The 20,517-nt window shown below is 44.5% G+C and overlaps 1 protein-coding gene across 1 annotated transcript in view; it reads right to left on the reverse strand.

Annotated features, from left to right (window-relative positions):
- The window catches only part of RFX8 (regulatory factor X8), a 58,068-nt gene that overhangs the window by 16,026 nt on the left and 21,525 nt on the right, over nt 1-20,517 (reverse strand). Inside the window, exons 5-9 of the mRNA XM_012740523.2 lie at nt 8,235-8,298; nt 4,525-4,635; nt 3,507-3,584; nt 1,940-2,053; nt 984-1,134 (exon numbers count right to left, since the gene is read on the reverse strand). Coding sequence (XP_012595977.1) covers nt 984-1,134; nt 1,940-2,053; nt 3,507-3,584; nt 4,525-4,635; nt 8,235-8,298 — 518 coding nt within the window. The remainder of the gene's footprint in view (nt 1-983; nt 1,135-1,939; nt 2,054-3,506; nt 3,585-4,524; nt 4,636-8,234; nt 8,299-20,517) is intronic.

Here is a 20,517-nt window from a genome sequence, read left to right on the forward strand (position 1 = left end):
CAGCTAAGCACAGCTGGGGTGCAGGGGCAGGGGGTGGAGATTAGACCTGGTCCCCTGCTGTAGGCGATTTGAGAAGACAAGTCCCCGACCTGCACCAACCAGGAAACAATTGCACAGGAAGCAAGACTCACAGAAATGTGGGGACATGACTGGTGCCGACTTGATGAGGGCAATGGCCCTGAGCTGGCCAAGAAGGGGGTGGCCTGTGTGGGGGAGGGGCACTGGAGAAAGCCGTGGGCAATGATGGGAAGACCTCACCAAGGGATGAGGGAGACACAGGCATTTCCAGGACGGTCAGCCGTGGCGCTCACACGGCACATGCTGGCCTTTGAGGGCCGTGGGGCTGAAGGGACACAGAGAGGGCAGGTCTACGGGGGGCTGGACCAACTCGCAGAGCGGCTCAGGCTCCCGACAGGAAGCTACTGTGGGCCTTGAGCAGACAAACAGCCTGGTGGACGCAGCATTCCGGACCACAACCTGGCAGCCCGAAGGAAGGGAGGAGCGTCTATTACAGACAGTTGGCGGGGAGATGTCACACGGCACAGACGGGAACGCCTGGTGAACGTCCTGGAGGTGTGAGGAAGGTAGGGACATGGGAAGAATGTCTAAGGAGGAAGGGACAGTCTTTGCACAGAGCACACAGGGGTGAGCCGGAGGCCGGAGCCAGCCAGCAAGGGTAGTGGGTGCAGGGCCAGCCTCCTCCTTTCCTTACAGCTGCCCATGGCACCGTCCCCAATCTCTAGCCCCCGGGACCTGCCGACAGCCCGTGTTATTACTCAGAAGGGAGAATAGGTAAAAAGGGAGAGGGTGGATCAGCACAACAATCCATCAGAGCCACTGAAAGAAAAGTCAGAAACCCTGCGCAGGCCGGGCCTTCGGTGCGGTGGGAAGGGGGTTCCATGTGAAAGGCCACGCCCCGGTGTGGGGGCTGCACGCTTGGTCCACCCTTCTGGAACGGGTTTGTTTCTTCCACTGTAACCTACCTTTGAGTTTGGAGATCTGTAAGAGGGCTGGAAACCCTTCCAAAGCATTAAGAAGCCACAGCTTAAATTTCTTACTAAACAACCGCACGGATTTCAGGTACTGAATAGGAACATCTTCCAGGAAGTCATGCAGGAGAACGTCCTCAATTCCCTGCAACAGAAGGGTCAAGACACGGCGATTCTGCCGGCTCTAACGACAAGCGACCACAGCTCACGCGTGCCACAGGGACGGGGAGGGTCACGGCAAGTCACGGAAGAGGCCCCGCCCGGTCCGAGCGGGCAGCCACCCCATGGCCCAGCTGCCGTCCTGTGCAGGACTAAAGGCTGGTGTGGCCAGGATTTGAATGTTTTCCAAAGATTTTAAAACATTGATAGGTGATTTAAAAAACACTGCTGGCCAATACTAGGTGGGTCAGACCAAATATATTTAAGGGCTGAACCCAGCCTTCAATTTTTGTGGTTAAAAACTTGGAAGCACTAGATTGTTTCCAAAAAAATAACAAAAGGTAAGGCTTGTGACTCACTGAAGGGGACCACATTTTCACCCCAGGAACGACACAGACCTCACCCTCCAAATATAATAGTCACTCTAGAGCCAGAGCTTCAAACAAAATAAAACAAAACAAAAACCCCAACAGTTATGCATACTCCAAAGCAATTAATTATTCGGATTATTCACTTTAAAATGTCTTGAAATTTGACTGAATCTGGGCTTCACTGCTACTGGAGCCATAGGTCGCTGTGCCCACTGGCTTTTCCTTTACATGAGGTAATTCAAAAAGAAAAGCCGAGCATAGGGCAGAGGTCAAAACGGCCAGGCCTCCTGTTCACTCCTGGGGGGACCCTCAGTCCGTGGAGACCGGAGAGGGAGGGCCCCGGCCCTGGCCCCGGCCCCGGCCCGGCATTGCCGCCACTTTCGGGAAAGGACACAGCCGGGGGCTGTGATGTCTGCTTACCTTGTACAGCTGGATGTCGTAGCATTTAAAGAGTTGGCACACGTCAGGCAACGACATCAGCACGACTGTGTCTTGCTGCAGAGACTTCCAGAAGGAAGTAAGCAAGTCCTCCACCTGACGGTAAGTGACAGAACACATTGCCGGGACTCACTTGTGCCCTGCGAGGCGGGTCCCCCGAGAGTACTTTGTTAGCCCCAGATGACAATGGATGTGTTTGGTTGCAGTGAACGTGATGCTTTGCCCCTCGGCTCTCCCAAGCTGTATTTTGGAAGAATTCTCCCCAGCAACCCACCAGAGAGCATGGCCAGTTGGACGAGATAATTTTTTTTTCTTTTTAATTTCAGCATATTATGGGGGTACAAATGTTAAGGTTACGTATTTTCTTGAGGCAGTTTTCTAGAAGGGAAGCTCTTTCTGACCACACGGGGGCTCCAGGTGATTGTACTAGGATGAGGACTGGGCCAACAGGGACACTGCCCAGAGTGTAGAATAAACGTTCACTGACTAGCTCTCTGACCGCCTCAACCATTTCTCAGCCCAGAAAGAGGTGTCATAGGACTTGATTCAAGACCTCTTTTTTGATATCCAATTAGAAGTCGCCTCACAAGTGTATAAGCAACACGGCCTGCTTTGGGACCACCCCTCACCCTTCTCCACTGCTCTTCTCGGGCACCCTGAATATTCTTAATTATATGGCTAATCTAGAACTTGCCACATTGTATCACATCTAGTGGCCGATATTGCTCCTTTTATCACCAGACTACAAGTTTCTAAAGCCTTGTGGAGAATACTTTTCTAGTCCTGGTAATGGTGCCAGTCACAGGGTATGAATTAAATATTGTGAGTGAGTGGAGGAGGAAAGGAATGTGTGAGATGTCCAGTGTGGACGGATATTTTAATGTTGCCTCCACATGACAGGGGCCGTACCGAAGGCATCTTGGTTTCTCCCTCGCTATAATGCTTTAGATCACATAGGTAATAAACGCACTTGTGCTGAATGAATATTACCTCTCAAAATTGAAGTGCTTAGAATCCTAAAGCATCAGACAAACTTTCATTTGAATGAGCATGTGTTTCCTTGGATTTTCATCTCCTACTGCAGAAGATGAAATTCAGAATAGTTGAAAGATTTATTCATGTTTTCCATAGTGAATTCTAGAATGAAATCCAGTCATTACGATACCTATGCCAGACCACTCTGCTTCAAAGTCCTGCTTCTTTTTCGGTTAGCATGTCCCAATGAAATGGCTCTTTAGCATTATTGAAAATTCCGAGGTAAATAATATTACCAATAGGCTGTTCAAAGTCAGCTGAAATTAGGATCTAAAAAATAGCTGAATTTGTATTTAAAGCGTAAAGTTATCCATATTAGCACCTTAGGGAATTGCCAATGATTGCATTGAATATCAGTGCCACCTTCAAGCACTCACTAACTACAAAACAGCTGCATTATAAGCACTTCAGTGCAATGGGTTACCCCTAAAGATCCTTTCAGGGGTCTATTCAAATACAATGGTTAATCAATAATGAGTCATAAATGCTTGTATTTCATAGAAAAAAACCCTACCCTCTCAAGTTCTTGGTTCCTCACGTTTTGTAAAATGTCTTGACAATAGTTGCAATATTCATCAGCAAGAAAGGCCATCTAGGAAGGATATGGAAAATTAATATGTAAGCATCTCAGGCCTTTTTTTTTTTTTTTTTTTTTTGAGACAGAGTCTCACTCTGTTGCCTGGACTAGAGTGCCATGGCGTCAGCCTAGCTCACAGCAACCTCGAACTACTGGACTCAAGCAATCCGTCTGTCTCAACCTCCCAGGTAGCTGGGACTACAGGCAGGCGCCACTGTGCCCAGCTAATTTTTTCTATTTTTCGTTGTTTGGCTAATTTCTTTCTATTTATAATAGAGACGGGGTCTCGCTCTTGCTCAGGCTGGTCTCGAACTCCTGAGCTCGAGCAATCTGCCCATCTCAGCCTCTGAGAGTGCTAGGATTACAGGCGTGAGCCACCGCGCCCGGCCCGGATATGGAAAATTATGTCAGCTTGCGAGCCACTTCAGAAATGAACTGATTCTCAAAGACCTTTCTGAAGCTGTCAGAGGCTGCTCTTGTTGCAATTCTGATAGGACAGTAGCTGGGCTCTTCGCCTGGGCCACAGTGGTTTTTGTGTCTGTGGCGTAATGCTTACCTTGTTGCCCCATAGCTCTGTAGATTTTATCTCAATGTCATAAATCATTTATTTCCCAGGTTCCTTCCACCACTACAAAGCCACCAACCTCTGACACCTTTCATTCCAAACTCCAATATTTTCCCCTCCATTTCCCCCAGCCCCAGTTTCTAGAAAACCCACGTATCTGTTCCCTTCTCTGTCATGGGGAGAAGCAGTCCCAGGTGGTGCCTTTCCATAGGATGTGCGGGGAAGGCCTGGGCTTCCTCACCACCACCAAGCAAGCGGTGGGCTTCGCGGGTTTGGGCGAGGGCAAATATTACTCTGTGTGACACAACTGTGACTAAAGGCAAAATAAGTAGATATTCACTGCCCTAAGCATCACACAGCACCATCTCTCCGCATTGAGTGCAAACCTACCATTTTATAGGAATATTTCTTTGCCAGTTCTTGCTCCCAAAATGGACATCTCCGGAATTCAGACAAGGGAGATCCAACTGGTTCTGTCTTTATTGGTGAATGATCCTCACACTAGAAATCATTTACACAAGGATTATTTCTTTACCATAAAATGCATTTTTCTGGTATATAAACTGTGTAATAATCACATCATTACTATATGTTACTGTTCTGTGTAACCTTTTATCCACACATGTGGACACATTGATTCCAGCAATGCTTCCTTGTATTTTACTCCAAATGATGTTAACTTTTGTCTGTAATTCTATGAACTATGGCCATCAAGGAGGGGTTGGGATTTAAAAATATGACCCAAATATGTCACTTTTGGAGTGATGTATTTACAATTGTTGTATAGCAATGTACAATACAAACATTATCTGTGAATAACTGAATGTCACAAATATATTTCTATAAGCCTTGTCTATATAATTGTCCCTGTTTGAAATAAAACCATATCTTGTCTGGGTCATCATGCCTATATCTTAAAAATGGTTAGTTGTATCAGAATCTTCAATTTCAACTCTGGGCTCGCCTCTCTCACTGCAAAACCCCACTGCATCCATGTTCTCGAGAGCACACCCCAACCTCCTGGTTATAGCAATGTTATTCGGATGCTATTGCTGCTATTCCCAAAGCCAGTGTTTTTCAAAGTGTGGTCCTGAAACTATCCACATCAGAATCCCTTGGGGTGCTTGGGATCCATGATCCTAGATCCCTAGTAAATCAAATGAGACCAGAAATCTAGAATTGTAACCAGCTTCCTAATTGGGCCTTCTGTGTGCTCACATTGAGAATTGCAACTTTAGGCAGACCGTTCTTTGTCTAATGCTACATAAATCTCTCTACTTCAACATGGCAAGTATTATACAACATGGTTTCACCCCTTCAGAAAAAGTCATCTGACAATGTAGTATTGGGATATTCAAAAACTGACTACAAGGAGAATATCAAAGTGTGTTATTACAAAACATAATAAAAAGCAAATTCACGAGTTCCTGAAATCAATTCCCTTAGGTCTCTTCCTCCATATAAATTACTTACAGGCATAATCCTTTCATTATAAACAGAAAACAACTGGTCTTTCACAAAACATATTTTAAAAATCAGGAGTTGAAATATTTCCTATACAACATAAACAATAAGAAACCTAAAGTAAAAGTAGGGTACAGAACTATTAAACTTGAATCCCTGCGGGAAGAGGCATTCAGGAAGAAATCAGAGGGATTCAGGGCTGGAGAAACAATTTGGTAAAATAAAAAGAAAAGAATAAAGAGAGGTTGATTAATGGGTACAAATACAGTTAGTTAGAAGAAATAAGACCTAATGTTTGATAGATCAGTAGGGTGACTATAGTTACCAAAAATCTATTGTACATTCAAAATAGCTACATCAGAATAATTCAAATGTTTCTAGCATAAAGGTAAATGTTTAAGGTGATGGATATCCTAATTATCCTAATTTGGTCTTTACACATTATTTGAATGTATAAAAATATTACATGTATTCTGGAAATATGTACATTTATTATATATCAGTTAAAAATGCACCAACTTTTAAATCCTGCATAATGACATATACAAAAAAAAATAAAAGCTAAATCTAAAAACAAAATGACAAACAGAAAAGTGAGAAATTCTTTTTAGATTCTGTAGGTATGTTAGATGCAGTTTGGGATTTTCAATAGACCTAAAAATGTCATTGGAATGACATATTAGCGTTCATTTATTCAGTCTTTAGTGAATGTGGACTATGTGTCAGCCCCTGGAGGTAGGATGGGGGACACCTTCCCATCATCACCTACCCCTCTAGGCCCCATCTGCCTCCCCTGGGTTACTCCATCAATTCTCTCGAGTGCCTTTTGTCCTTCCTACATCCTTGAAGACACTGCTCCCAGATTTACCGTCCCCAAAGCAAATGTATACTGAAGATGCCTCGATGGTGTCCTACAGCCTCTTGGGTCAAAGTCTCAGCCTAGCATCAACAAGCTCTGGGCCCTCTGGTCCTCTCCACCGACCTCACACAAAGTCCATTGCTCCCCAGCATCCTTACACCTGCTTCCCTGCTGCCCACATGCTTTGGTCATCACCTCCCAGCTCGAATGCAAACCACATCCTCAAGAAGAATGCCCTCCTATTATAGCAGAGGAGCCGGCGACCCCTCCAAGACCAACTCGTGGGCAGTGTGACAGGCAGAATCATGCCCTCACCCCAAACATCCTTGTCCTAATCCCTGGAACTTGTGAATATTTTACCTTAAGTGGCAAAAGGGACTTTGCAGATGTGATTAAGGTGAAGGACCTTGCAATAGGGGGATTACCCCACCTTGTCTGGGTGGCAGGCCACCTTTCCCAGCTGCAGAGAACTAGAGAGATGGCCACTCAGGGATGCAGACAGCCTTTGCTGGCTTTGAAGATGGGGCATGGGACTAGAAGCCAGGGAATGTGGGTGGCTTCTGAAAGGCAGAAAAGGATAGACGCTCCCCTGGAGTCTCCAGAAGGAACACAGTCCAGTCGACACCTTGACTTTGGCCTGGTGATAACCATGTCAGACTTACGACCTCCAGAACTGTCAGATAGTAAGTTTGAGTTGTTTCAAGCCACTAAATTTGTGCTAATTTTGTTACAGCAGCAGTGGGAAACACAACAGGCTGCCTCTTCCGTGATGCCTTCCTAACCACTCAGCCCTTCCCCTCGCCCCACTTTGGAGATCCCAAACCACCCGCAGCCTGCACTGCCCATGCAGCCAGGGACCTGCCATCCCACATCTGTCTCACACCTGTCTCAATTCCCCGGTGACAAAACTGTGTTCTACTCAAGTATAGGGGGCGGTGTGTGGTTTTTGTTTGTTTGTTTTCTGCTTTTCTTTCACACCACATTTCTCAAGAGTGCTGGTCACAAAAGAGGTTTTTAAAAGGTTGTCTGTTTAATGACACTTGTCAATAATACAGTATCTGCTATGGACAGAACGTGTGTCCACGCATTTATATGTTAAAACCCTAATTTCGGTGTGGTGGTATTTGGAGGCGGGGCCTCCAGGAGGTGATTAGGTCATGAGGGTGGAGCCCTCAAGAATGGGATTAGCACCCTCAGAAGAGGCCAGAGGAGGGGAGCTCCCTCTCTTTCTGCCACGTGAGACGGAACCAGAGGGCCCTCCCCAGAACCCAGCTATGCTAGCGTCTGAGTCTTCCACCCTCCAGAACTGTGAGAAGTAAGTGTTTGCTGTTTAAGCCATCCTGTCTGTAGTAACTTGTTACAGCAGCCTGAGCTAAGACAGTATCAAAATACCGTCACATCATCTTGGCCAGCCAAAGGAGAATTGACTCATGATGTCATGGATTGGTTATTAATAGGTCTGGTGTCCTAATTCAAACAGCTATAACTGTAATAGACATTTATAGACAAACAGTCTATACATCCTTTTAAATTTTAGCTGAAGAAATTCAGGTAAACAGTGAACATGTAACCAAACAGTATCTTCATTGAGGACAGGGACCATGTCTGTCCCAGCACAAGGGGTGGTAGAAGGCAGACACTCAACAATCATGGTCAGATGGCTGAAGGGTTAAGGGGTGCCCAGAGCAAGAACATTACACACAGAAAAATAGTTGTCTAACTGATTGCCGAGTATTTCTGGGTCTATTATAATCAATCTATTTTATTCAACACTCACCGTTCCTTCTTGTTGGATAATGCTACTATAATTAGTAGATTTTTCAAAGGTGACAACATCTCCACTATGAAAGAACAGATAACAGGGAAATAATTTTAGTAAGACACCTGTCTCTTAGCACAAGGATGAAGTTTCTTTTGCAGCGAGTTTTGTGTGGGGTGTAACTTTTATTGAAAAACCCTCCTCCAAGTTTCTAGCCACAAATCGTAATAATTATCACACGGTTGGGGTTTTAAAAACTCCATTTCTGTAATTGGGACAACCATGCGTTTATTTTTAAAGGCCTATTCCTTTCAGAAGCAAGGATGTGATATCACTGTGGGTAGAAATCACTCCTGTGGGAAAAGAAAAATCATCATGAAAATAAAATCTTATTACTTTCTGATTTCAGTGCTTTTTAAATGATCAATCCGGAGAGGATAATGTCCTCTGAGCTGATAGATGTGGCAGAACACCTCACAGAACGAGGAAACTGGTAATTAATAGTAGAGATTTAAGTTTCATTTCACCATGCCCCTTGCATTCGTATATGATAATGGAGACATTTATACATAATGGAGAATAGAGTCAGTCCTACCCATGCAGTGTGGTACATCTTTCAATTCATTATGGGAAGATTCTGCATCCCCCACCCAGCCGCTTGAAAGCCCCAGGGGCTCTCTTCTGAAGGTTTGCAATGTCAGTCCATTCTCTGAATCATCGAGTCATAGAAAAATGGGCAGAGGACTTGATACCCATCTGATAGATGTCTCCATTTAATGCTCTATTTCAAAATAGGGCACATGGATTCACGGTTTGAATATGAACCCACTAGAAAGGCACTCTCTTCGTCTTTTAACAAAGTTGTTATCAGAACAGAAATTTTTACTTTGGACTTTCCAATGGAAAGAGGCTTTTGGGCCACTGATCCATTCAACCTGGAAAGAAACAAGTATAAACCCTGCACGTGCACACGGGATGATGGGCAATGCCAGGAGAGCCAAAGGCAAAGAATTTGAAGTGTGTTTGAAATTCTATTTGTCACTTGTTATGGATGGAGTTGTGTTTTCCCCAAATTCATATGTTGAAGCCCTAGAGCCCAATGTGATGTATTTGGAGATAGGGTCTTTGGAGATTATTTGGAGATAGTAGATAATTAAGGTTAAATGAGGTTATAAGAGTGGGGCCCTAATCCAATAGGATAGGTGTCCTTATGAGAAGAGAATGAGACACCTGAGAACTTTCTCTCCCCCCCCATGCACAAAGAAAAGACCATGTGAGGACACAGCAAGGAGGCAGCTGACTGCAAGCCAGGAAGAGAGCCCTCACCAGAAACCAAACTTTTTGGCACCTTGAACTTGGACTTGAAAACTCCAGAACTGTAAAAAATAAATTTATGTTGTTTAAGCCACCCAGTCTGTAGTATTTTGTTATGACAGCCCAAGTTAATAATATAAATCAAGTCTCAATGATATCTTGGGTAGGTGTGACAATGATGGAGTTTCTCAATGTAAAATTTATAAACAGCCCATTGGCACAGATTCCAGGACATTATAGCAACCAAAACAACAAACAATAAATAAAACTGAGAATAAAGCCTTCAATGAAAGAAGACAGAAGAAAATGTCAGAAATGAAAGTTCACTAAATAAAGGGCTCATATAAAAGAAATTGAATCAGAAAAAATATGGTCATCACTCTTTGGAGATGTCATAAAAATCACTTGTGAAGATTTCTTCAACTAAATTGGAGGAAGAGCAATTTCTCCACAATTCCATATTGTGCCAGCGTGCTACTCCTCATATGTTTTCTTTGAAAAGGGAATGAAAGATTGCAAGTAAGTATACACCAATCTCCATCCCCTCAGCCATCCATCCATCCATTTCTCGTTCATTCATCAAACATTTACTGAATGCCCAGTACGTGTCAGGCATTGTGCTAGACCTTGGTGGACATAGCTGTGACCCAGGGAGACAAGGTCTGTTCGCATAGAGGTTATAGCCTGTAGGGGAGGAAAAATGTCACATAAAAAAATCGCAAAGATGTTGAGTGAAGGCTGTGACAGCTGAAGTGTCAGGTGTTAGGGGAACACATGCCCATGGGCCATCTTATTCTCTTCTTAGTCCAACTATCCACATGCCTGTCAATTGGCAGCTTGATAAGCTCAGGGGAGCTTCCTTTGTGATTAGTTAGCCCATACATGGATGGCACCCATTAAACAATTTCGATGGTGACATTGATCTTCATGGAGTACTCTTTGGATACTCAGAAACAGACATTTGGAAGCCAGAATGTTTGGTTTCAGACTTAACAGAGCGACAAGGGACACCCTCAACTTTATTACTCACCCCTCTCCCTCAGCTCCCACCCTGGCAGCTTTGGAGTAACGAGTAATGCTCTCAATTATTTCGAGTTCTTAAATGATACTCCCAAGTGTCTGCATGTGTTCAATGTACAATATGAATTTAATTGAACAGTAGTTGAAAGGTGGGTAGCATTACCTTCCTCGTCTTTATAAGTGTTATGGCAACGTGTACAGCTAGTGTCACAGCTCTTGACTGGGAAAGAACCGAGCGGCACACAAAGAGTAAGAGAACAGTCTTTATTCTTCCGGCAGGTTCAACCCAGCAAGTGTTACAGCTCTCTTCCTGTCTTCTGATCTTCTGACCCACTTCCCTGTTCTCCTCCTGCTTTTATACCCTTGGTAGGGTTCAAAAAACATCCAATCAACTACAAGTTTTAACATCCAATCAGCAACAAGCTTTAACATCCAATCAGCAACAAGCTTTAACATCCAATCAGCAACAGTGGGATTCAAAAATAACCCAGTCAGGATCTTGCGAGCAGTGTGGCGGGATGACAGGAGGCTGCTCCCATGTCAGCGTGCAGGGCCCAGCTGAGGCATGTGGGCCTGGGGCGTTCCAGCTCTCCGGGCCCCAGGCGGCTCTACCAAGGGGCCTGGCCCCAGCAGCGAGCCCTCCAGTCGGCCACGTGCAGCGCTGGCCCACGGAGATGCAGAGCAACAAGGAGGCAGCAAGCCACCGTGTTCTGCATCATAAGGAAAACTGCAGGGAACTGCCCACTTTGGGGGGGGGGCGTTCTCGTTGGGGGAGCTATGTTACTTTTTAGTACTTTTTAGCATTTAATTGGGGGGTTTTAAGGCATTAAAACAATAGTGGGAAAGAAAAGATATTTCAACCTCATGGAGAGATGTGGTCATCTACAAAAACGTCCCCACCCCCACCTGGCCAAAGACAGCTTGATTGTTCAAAGGAGCGGCAAGACTGTCTCTTTCCACTCCAGGAATGCCCTAACACAAGAGATAGCTCATAACATAGGTCAATGTGGAGGTTTAATGAGATCATATTTATTTATTTGTCTAAATCACCTACCATGTTTCCCCGAAAATAAGACAGGGTCTTATATTTATTTTTCCTCAAGAAGACACCCTAGGGCTTATTTTCAGGTGATTTTTTTTTTAATTTTAGAGTATGGTACAACAATCTACATTTATTCAAATATAGTTAAGTCATCTTCTTCTGGAACATCATCATAACTCTCTAAACCCCAAATTCCATCCTGAATATCCTGTGATTCTATTTCCTTTAGAACCATTGGCCCCAATCTCTCATGTCGAGCAATAGAGCCCTCATGGGGCAGATGAGAAGGGCTGCTCCTCATCTTTACTGCTCCATGACGAAATGCATGGGTTGTGCAGATATGCTGCGTAGCCAAGCCCATCACTAGGTCTTATTTTTGGGGTGGGGCTTATATTGTGCAAATGCTTAGAAATCTTGCTAGGGCTTATTTTATGGGTAGTTCTTATTTTCGGGGAAACACGGTAGTTTCAGAGGCCTCATGCAAGCAAGCAAAGATCCACAAAAATATGCATGACCTAGAGAGGGAGTAGGAGGCCACAACAGAGTTGGGCCACAGGGAAGGTGAGCAGAGAATCGTCGCTGGAGACCAGCCTCTCGGCATGGCCAAGATTCGTGGAGGTCCAAGCCCAGGGTGTCAGCACCCTGAGGATCTGGCAGATTTGGCCAAGTGGACACTGCAGGCACTGGCCAGACTTTAATCTGGCAGGCAAGGCCGGGCGAGGCCAGAGAGGGAGGCTGAGGAAGACCAGCGCTCTTGCAAAGGCGCCGTCCCCACTCGGGGTCTACCACTCAAAAAGAGGTGCCAGAGGGGGAGGCCAGAGCACGGCTGGGCGTGGCTATTTCAGATGGAAGCTCTCAGGGTGCCAGCCAGGACAACTTTGTGTCTCTGGGCTCACTGCCCCGTGTCATTTCCTGAGTGAGGTTCTGATTCAGGCCTTTGGGATATTTATTAGGTTGTGATCAAAAGCACAGTCATTGCTCAAATATGGCTCCAAGGAAACCACATGCAACACCCAGAGCCGGCCTTTCTGAGAAGGAAGGCCTTCCAGTCTGAAGGGCGTCTTCTCTCACCTGCTCTCTGAGGCCTGTCACACTTCGGTGGTGCCGAATCCCGAAGGCAGAGAAAAAGGCCAAAGCCCGCGGCACAGGAGTGACCCTGAGGCGAGTCTGTCCCATGAGGTCATTTGCATTCTTGGGAGCTGCTGGATGTACGAGATGGTCAGAGTCTTCCTCGGCATCACGCGGGGAGACTGGGGAAAGGCCTGGTTCCTCCTGGGCACCACTCAGGACAGCGACAACACAGCCTGGGAGCCACTTATGACTTTAATTAGTTTTTATGATCAATTTGGCTGAACAAAGAGTTGGGCATAAAGAGGGCTGAGACGATTCCATGGCATACAACTCATCTTGATTTTTTAAAAAAAGTTTTCCCATAAAGTTTTTCAAATGTGGTGTTAGCTTAACATGATTTTTGGCATTTGACTTCCTTTTAATCTAGCTACAATTTGCATTCACATTCTCAGGTTTTGACATCATTCGTCATTAATCCAGACTTTCATTGACATCATTTTGGCATCGTAACTTGCCCCCACAAATCACTCTAACAGCGGTGAAACAACTTGAAGCAATTACAAAGGTAAGAGGAGAAGAATGTAATAAAACCTAATTCATGTACCACACTTGCTCAGTGTCGGCTGTCAGAGCAAAGGTACTCCATCTTCCAGCCATTAAGGATCTAATGGCAATTCTTCCTCGAAGCACATGAAATAATTATTCTTGTCTTGATTAGGAAAACATACCCTTGACATGATGAATCTTTTAAAGTTAAAATAGTAAATGTATATATATTCATATAAGGACATGCCATTATGATTACAAAAAAGTTAATACAATTTTGATTACACTAATAATATTCATCACTTAAATATACTGAGCAGTTACTTATTGCTAAGTGTTTTACTTGCTTTAGCCTAATTCCCACAAACACCTGTTAGGAAGGTGGGTAAGAATTATATTATTATTCCCATTTTGCAGATGGGGGCCGAGAAACAGTTTGCAGAGCTAGAGACCCAGCTTTGACTTCAGAGGAGAATGTTACCTGTTCTACTGTTCTTTAAAGATGCATGTGTGTGTAATAAAAAAATAACGTGCACAAGAAGCATAAAGTAAGACATCCATCTTTTGAAATTTAAAATGGACAGGAACAACCTGATTTTAAAAACTGGCTTGCTGAGTGTTGTGGCTTCATGGTTTTCTGCATCAGGGCTATTGCTGTTATACTGCTTAACTGCATCCTGACCCATTCGATTTTATGAGCAACTTTATTGCAAAATGATGACCTGGGGGAGACCCTTGGAAGTGTTGAAAGTATAAGTTGTTTACATTTGCCTTCTTGAAGCAAAACTCAGCCACTGGGGGCCAAGCTTCGCTGGCAGACAGCAAACCACACGTTGCATTGCAGCGGCGTCTCTCTGCTGAACGTGGGGCAGGTGAGGGATGCTTTGAACAAATGACATAGCTCCCGACGTCAGGGGGCCTAGGAGTGGTACCTGCTCTTAAAACCTTTCCCAAGCAAGGAAGGGTATCATCTAGGGTGTAATTCTCCACCGGTATGTTTTTTAAGCTGCTAGACAACAACCAGGTAATAGACATTTTTTAACTTTAACAAGTTCTAACCAGCCTTGAAAACCATAGGGTGGACAGGGCCAAAAGTGGGTTGCAACTTGGACACCTTATTAGCACCTGAGAGCCCGGCGCTCTGGGGCTCGTCTGGGGCCTGTGGAGGTCTGTGGTAGCCTGTGGCCCCAAGGAAGGCTCAGTTCCTACTCCCAGGCCTCCCGGGGCTGTGACTGCACACACGGAAGGAAAAGAGGCCCCGTCTTGGGGCCGGAGAAATTCTCTAAAGAACTGCTGGTGTCTGACATCGGGCTGTGGTGCCCGCACCCACCAGGCTGGGAGCCAGTGAACTCGCTTTCCTCGGGAGTGGGGCTGCCTGGAAGTGGAGCCCTTTGCCTCTTCTGCTCTGTTGGCTCAACCAGCCAGCTGTGGGCCCGCCAGGCAGCCCCTGAGCTCATGAGCTGGCAAAAGAACAAAGCAATGGAAGAACAAAGGCACGGGATGTGGACGGCATGGTTTTAGAAGCTTTTTAAAGGCCTTTAATAAGCTAAGTTGGAAAAGCTGAGAGAGAGAGAGAGAGAGAGAGAGAGAGAGTTAGTTAGTTGCAGGGCAAGGGTTAGTGTCCATATATCCTGAAGAGAAGCAAGAGCCTCTGTACAGCTGATTTCAGAATTTCACATGAGACAGAATGGGGACTCTCTAGTGGGAAAATGACAAAAAAGTCATCCTTGAAACTTGTTACCCAGGCATTTTGCCTAAGAAGTGGAGCATCAAAGCGAGTTAGGCAGAGCTGTTTCCCGAGATGCGGTGCCGTACACACATGCACGCACACACATGCACGCACACGTATTCGCCACTCCCCCGGACAATAATAAAGTATTTTATGCATTGGCCTCGATTCCTCCGCGAATTTCTAGGTCAGCAGTTACACCCGGTCCCATCTCAATCTGGTTGCCAGCTACACAGGATGGGAATCTGGGGAGGCCATTCCCTGTCAAGTTACGCAGCCCTTGAGAGGGAAGCGGGGAGGGAGAATGTGCTGGACTTTATGAGAAAGGCTTTTTCTGTGGCATGCACAGCACATTTATGGTCACTTCCATTAAAAAAAAAAAAAGCCTCAAGCTGTTCATTTGTTTTAAAAATCAAACCTTGGTCTCTCCTTGGTTCGGGGCAGATGCTGCCTTGATGGTTTTCAGAGAGACCCACTCGCAGCCCCCACCACGCCCAGGGAAAACGGGTGTCCTCGGTCCTGCAGCGACCCCCCCCCCACCCGCTGCTCCAACACCACTTCAGGAGTCCGGGCAAGTGGACCGTCGGTGCCCTGGTCCCCACTGAGTTCGAGACCCCCTGCTGCTCCTGCCCGGGTCGGGTGCAGGTGGGATGGGTGGCTTCAGGGACCAGGACATCAGAATTTCTAAACTGATTGGGCTTACCAGGGATGATATGGAAGCATAGGGAGAAGATGGGGCTTATCTTGAGACTAGATTTATTTTAATTAGGTTACATGCTTTTTTAGAGAGCCTGGAGTTGGTGAGAGAAGTCAAGTCCCTCAAAGCTACCCCTTTGCTACCAACCCTGTTCAGACCTCTCTATGATGATGTTTATTGGCGTTTCCATTTCTTTCCTTAACACAAGGTCCAGACAAAAATGCCTTAGCAGCCTAGCACAGCTCGGTGACTCAGAAGGTTGCTTTTGGAGGCTTGTACAGTCCACTCTAATACGGTCCCAGCAAGGCACACTCTTTCTAGCCACACCCACCCCCAACCCCACCAAAATCAAATTCGTATTCCTCCCTCAGGCAAACATCAGTAGAAGAGTTTTTGCAAATTAGTCCTGGGTGGCAGCACACATAGAGAAAGGCCTGCTTCACCAAGACATGCAACTTTGGGGAACGACTAAAATGCTCACCTGTAGGTTTGCTGGGGACACAAGAGAGATCGTGCTCTTAAAAGCCATTTGTGAGAATGTGCCCAGAGCAGACACAGCTGCTCACCACTGGGGCTGATGACTTCCAGGTGCCCCTCGCCCGCCTCCTCCTCTGGCCTCCCTGCACTAAGGGGCCATGCTGTTCAAGACAGATAATGCTTGGGTCTCCAGGGGAAAAGCAACTGTACTGCCATGTCAACTTTCGTGAGGATGACAATGCCCGAAGAGTTTGAAAGGAAGACTTGCACTCCCAACTGTGGGAAGAGGGCATGGGTGTGAATGGAAAAAAACAGAGACCTTGGACCACCCTGGGGCGTGGGCAGTGGGATGCTTCGTGCGACCCACCCGCCAAGACAGCCTTTTCTGGATTATAGGATTCTGCTTGATTTATTATTTTTAGCTGAAATTGTTACGGAGGTAATTGTGGATTTACACGCAGGAGTGAGAAATAATTCAGAGAGATCCCTTTACACCCTGCCCATTCTCCCCCAATGGTAATATTTTGCAAAAACTATAGTATAATATCATGAGCTGGATATTGACGTTATCACAAGCCATCGATCTTACTCAAATTTCCCAAGTGTTACTTAAACTTGTTACTGTGTGTGTGTGTTCAGTTCTATACAATTTCATCACCTGTGCAGGCTCCGGTATCCACCACCCCAGACAAAATATTGAACGGCTCCATTGCCACAAAGATCCCTCGAGTTCCCCTTTCATAAGCACACCCGTCTCTTGCTCCTCCCATCCCTAGGTCCCTAATCTCTGCCAACCACTCATCCATCTTCCATTTCAAAAAAATGTTGCCATTTCAAAATGTTTTATAAATGGACTCATACGGTATATAACCTTTGGATTGGAGCTTTTTCACTCAGTGAAGTTCATCCACGTTGTCGTGTATGCCAACAGTCTGTCCCTCTGTATTGCTGAGTGGTGTCCCATGGCAGGGATGGACCACAGTGTGCCTACACGGTCACCTGCTGAAGGACATGCGGGCTGATTCTGGGTTTTGGCTATTGCAGGAAGGAAGTCGCTACAAACATTCACAGGCAGGTTTTTGTGTGGACGTAGTTTTCATATCTCTGGAATAAATGACCAAGAGGGCAATTGCTGGTTTGGGTGGTGATTGTGTTTAGTTTTATAAGAAATGACCAAACTGTTTTCCAGAGTGGCTGGACCTTCCCACCAGCAACGTGAGTGATCTGGTTTCTCTGCATCTTTGTCAGCATGTGGTGTGGTCACTGTTTTTTATTTTAGTCAATCTGATAGGTGTGCAGTTATATCTCAACTGTGGTTTAAATTTGTATTTTTTTAATGACTAATGATGCTGAACATCCTTTCGTGTGCTCATTTTGCTGTCTGTATGTTCTCTTCAGTGAGACGTGTATGTCTTTTACCTATTTTCTAATTGGATTGGTTTTTTTACTATCGAGTTTTGAGCATTCTTTCTATATTCTAGATACTAGTCTTTGTTGGCTATGTGGTTTGCAAATATTTTCTTCCAGTCTGTATCTCGCCTTTCCATCTTCTTCAATAGGCTTTCCAAGAGCAGAAGTTTTTGATTTCGATGAGGTCCGATTTAATTAGTGTTTTCCTGTATGGATCATGCTTCTGATGTCAAGTCTAAGAACTTTTTGCCTAGATCCCAATGATTTTAGCCTATTTAAAAAATTTTTAATGTTATTATGTTTCAAATGTAAGTCTATGATCTATGTTGAGTTAATTTTCATATACGTTGTAAAGTTTAGGTTGAGGGTCATTCTCTTTGCATGTGTTTGTCCAATTGTTCTAGCACCATTTGTTGAAAAGCCATCCTCCTTCCATTGAATTAATTTTGTACCTTTGTGGAAGATCAGTTGAGTGTATTTCAGACCTATTTATGTATTCTCCACTCTGTTACAATAATCTATGTGTCTATGCCTCCACCAATACCATACTAATATCTACACAGTGAGCCTTAAAATAAGGTAGAGTGTTTCTCCTCCCATTTTGTCTTTTTTGTCAAGATTGTTTGAGTTATTTGCTTTTCCATATAACTTTCAGAATAAGCTTGTCTAAGTCTACAAAAAGATCTTTCTGGGATTTTTTTTAACAACCTCATTGAGAGATAATTTGTATACCATACAATTTACCCATTTAAAGAGTGCCATTCAATGTTTTCTTAGTATATTCACAGGGTTATGCAACTGTGCAGAAAAGAGATAACACTGCAGGCTTGAGACAGTTATCCTTAGAAAGCCCTGCTGCCAAGTTTGGTCCTGGTCTGAGGTCTGGGAACTTGGCTCTCAGAGTGTTCCCGGTCAACAGTTAACTGATAAGAGTGGTTCACTGTGCCTAAACTGTTTGTGCAAACAATATGGTTTATGCTGAACACCTGCTTTCCTTTTGAGAGTCTATAATTTTGGCATGTGTTAGGCAGAGGGTGCCTATGTGACCAGCTCCTGATAAAAACTTTGGGTGCTCTAATGGGCTCCCCTGGGCAGAAACCTCGCACGCATGCTGCTGCATTTTCATTGCTGGGGAAGGAGTGCACTTTATGTGACCCCTAATGAGAGGGAGAGAGCAGAAGAAAAGTCTCACATGGGTTCCACCAGACTCTGCCTCTTTTCCTCTTATGATTCTGGGTACCTTTACTATGTCACTGTCGTAAATCTTAGGTGTGAGTACAATTATATGCTAAGTACCATGAGTCCTTGTACTGGATCTCTGAAAGTGAAGGTGGTCTTGGAGAATCCCAGTGCAGGGGTGGTAGTGGTGAGATTTGCTAGAATAACCTCAACTCATTGCAGTAGGGCTACAGCATTATTTAGGAAAAAAGAAAGAGCAGCTTAATCTCTAATGTGGCAGTATTGAGAGGTGGGGCCTTTAAGAGGTGATTAGGTCATGAGGGCCCTGCCCTTAAGAATACATTAATCCATGCATGCATTAATGGATTAATGGGTTAATAGATTAAAGGGTGATCATGGGAGAGAAACTGGAGGCTTTATAAGAATAAGAAGAGACCTGAGCTAGCATGCCTGGCCCCTCTCTACATGACACCTTGGGACTCTGCAGAAGTTCCCAACAGCAAGCAGACCCTCATCAGATGTGGCTCCTTGACTTCTCAGCCTTTCTCCACTATAAGAAACAAATTCCTTTCATTTATAAATTACCAAGTTTCAGATATTCTGTTATAAGCAACAGAAAACAGACAAGACAGTCCCTTTTTGCCCCTAGTAATTTCTTTGCTCTGAAGTCTGCCTTATTAGACATGAACTTAGGTTAGCCACTCCTGCTTTCTGTGGATCAGTGTTCGCATGTTATGTCTTTTCCATCCTTTTACTTTCAACCTTCCCATGCTGTTGAATTTGAAGTCAGTTTCTAGCCAACAGCATGTATTCGGGTCATTTTTTCCTTTTATTATATCTACTCTGTCAAGCTTATCTTCTCAGTGGTGTATGTTAATTTATATTTAAGGTAATTATTGGTATGTTAGTACTTAAGCCTGCCACTTTATTACTTGTTTTCTATTTGTTTCCTTTGGTTCTAATTCCTCTGTTTCTCTTTTCTTGCCTTTCTGAGAGTTATTTTAAACACCTTTTAGGATTTCATCTTGACTTATTTAGAGTGTTTTTGAGTATTTCTTTTTGTGTAGTTCTTGTAGTAGCTGCATGAGTATTACAATATACATGAGTGACTTATCACAGTCTATTATCAGTGTTTTACCACTTTGCGTGAGGTATGAAAATCTTTTTTCCCTTTAGGCTTCTTTATCTTCCCCTCTTAAATATCATTGTCTTGAGTATCAGATAGAGGCATAACTTTTGTTCTATTCATCAAATATGATTCATAAAACTCATGAGGCAAAGGACAGTCACAGAAGCTAAAGCAACTCCATCTTGGATGTTAATCCACCATGTTGACTTCTGATTAACCTCTGTTCTGGGAATGCCTCTAACATTTCTACTTTGTTTACTATTACCATAAATCCTAAGGTCAAAAAGACCTTGACTATAAATCCTGCCCTTAGGCCAATTCATATAGCATTCTTGCCTTTCACTGAAGAGTCAGCTTTAATTGTCCTACACATTCCTTCCCTATGGTATATAAGCCCTGTGTCTGGAGGGTCATGTCATGGGGATCCATAATCTTGTCTTGCTGCTACCTGAGATATGGCTCCTGTTCATAAGTATCTATTAAATATTTCCTTATGAGAAAAGGGATTTGTCAGCCTCCTCCTTTAGTCTCTCAGTTTCCTCAGACTTTGAGGGTAGGTTTGCATAGAGCAGCACACCATGGAACAACAGTGTATTATACGAACTTAGGTTTCTGCTCTTCCCATTGCTTTTTCTTTCTGGATGCTCCAAGATTCCTTCTGTTACCATTTTCTTTCTCTTTGGAAAA

Source organism: Microcebus murinus, chromosome 3, assembly GCF_040939455.1.
Source record: "Microcebus murinus isolate Inina chromosome 3, M.murinus_Inina_mat1.0, whole genome shotgun sequence".
Lineage (NCBI taxonomy): Eukaryota > Metazoa > Chordata > Mammalia > Primates > Cheirogaleidae > Microcebus > Microcebus murinus.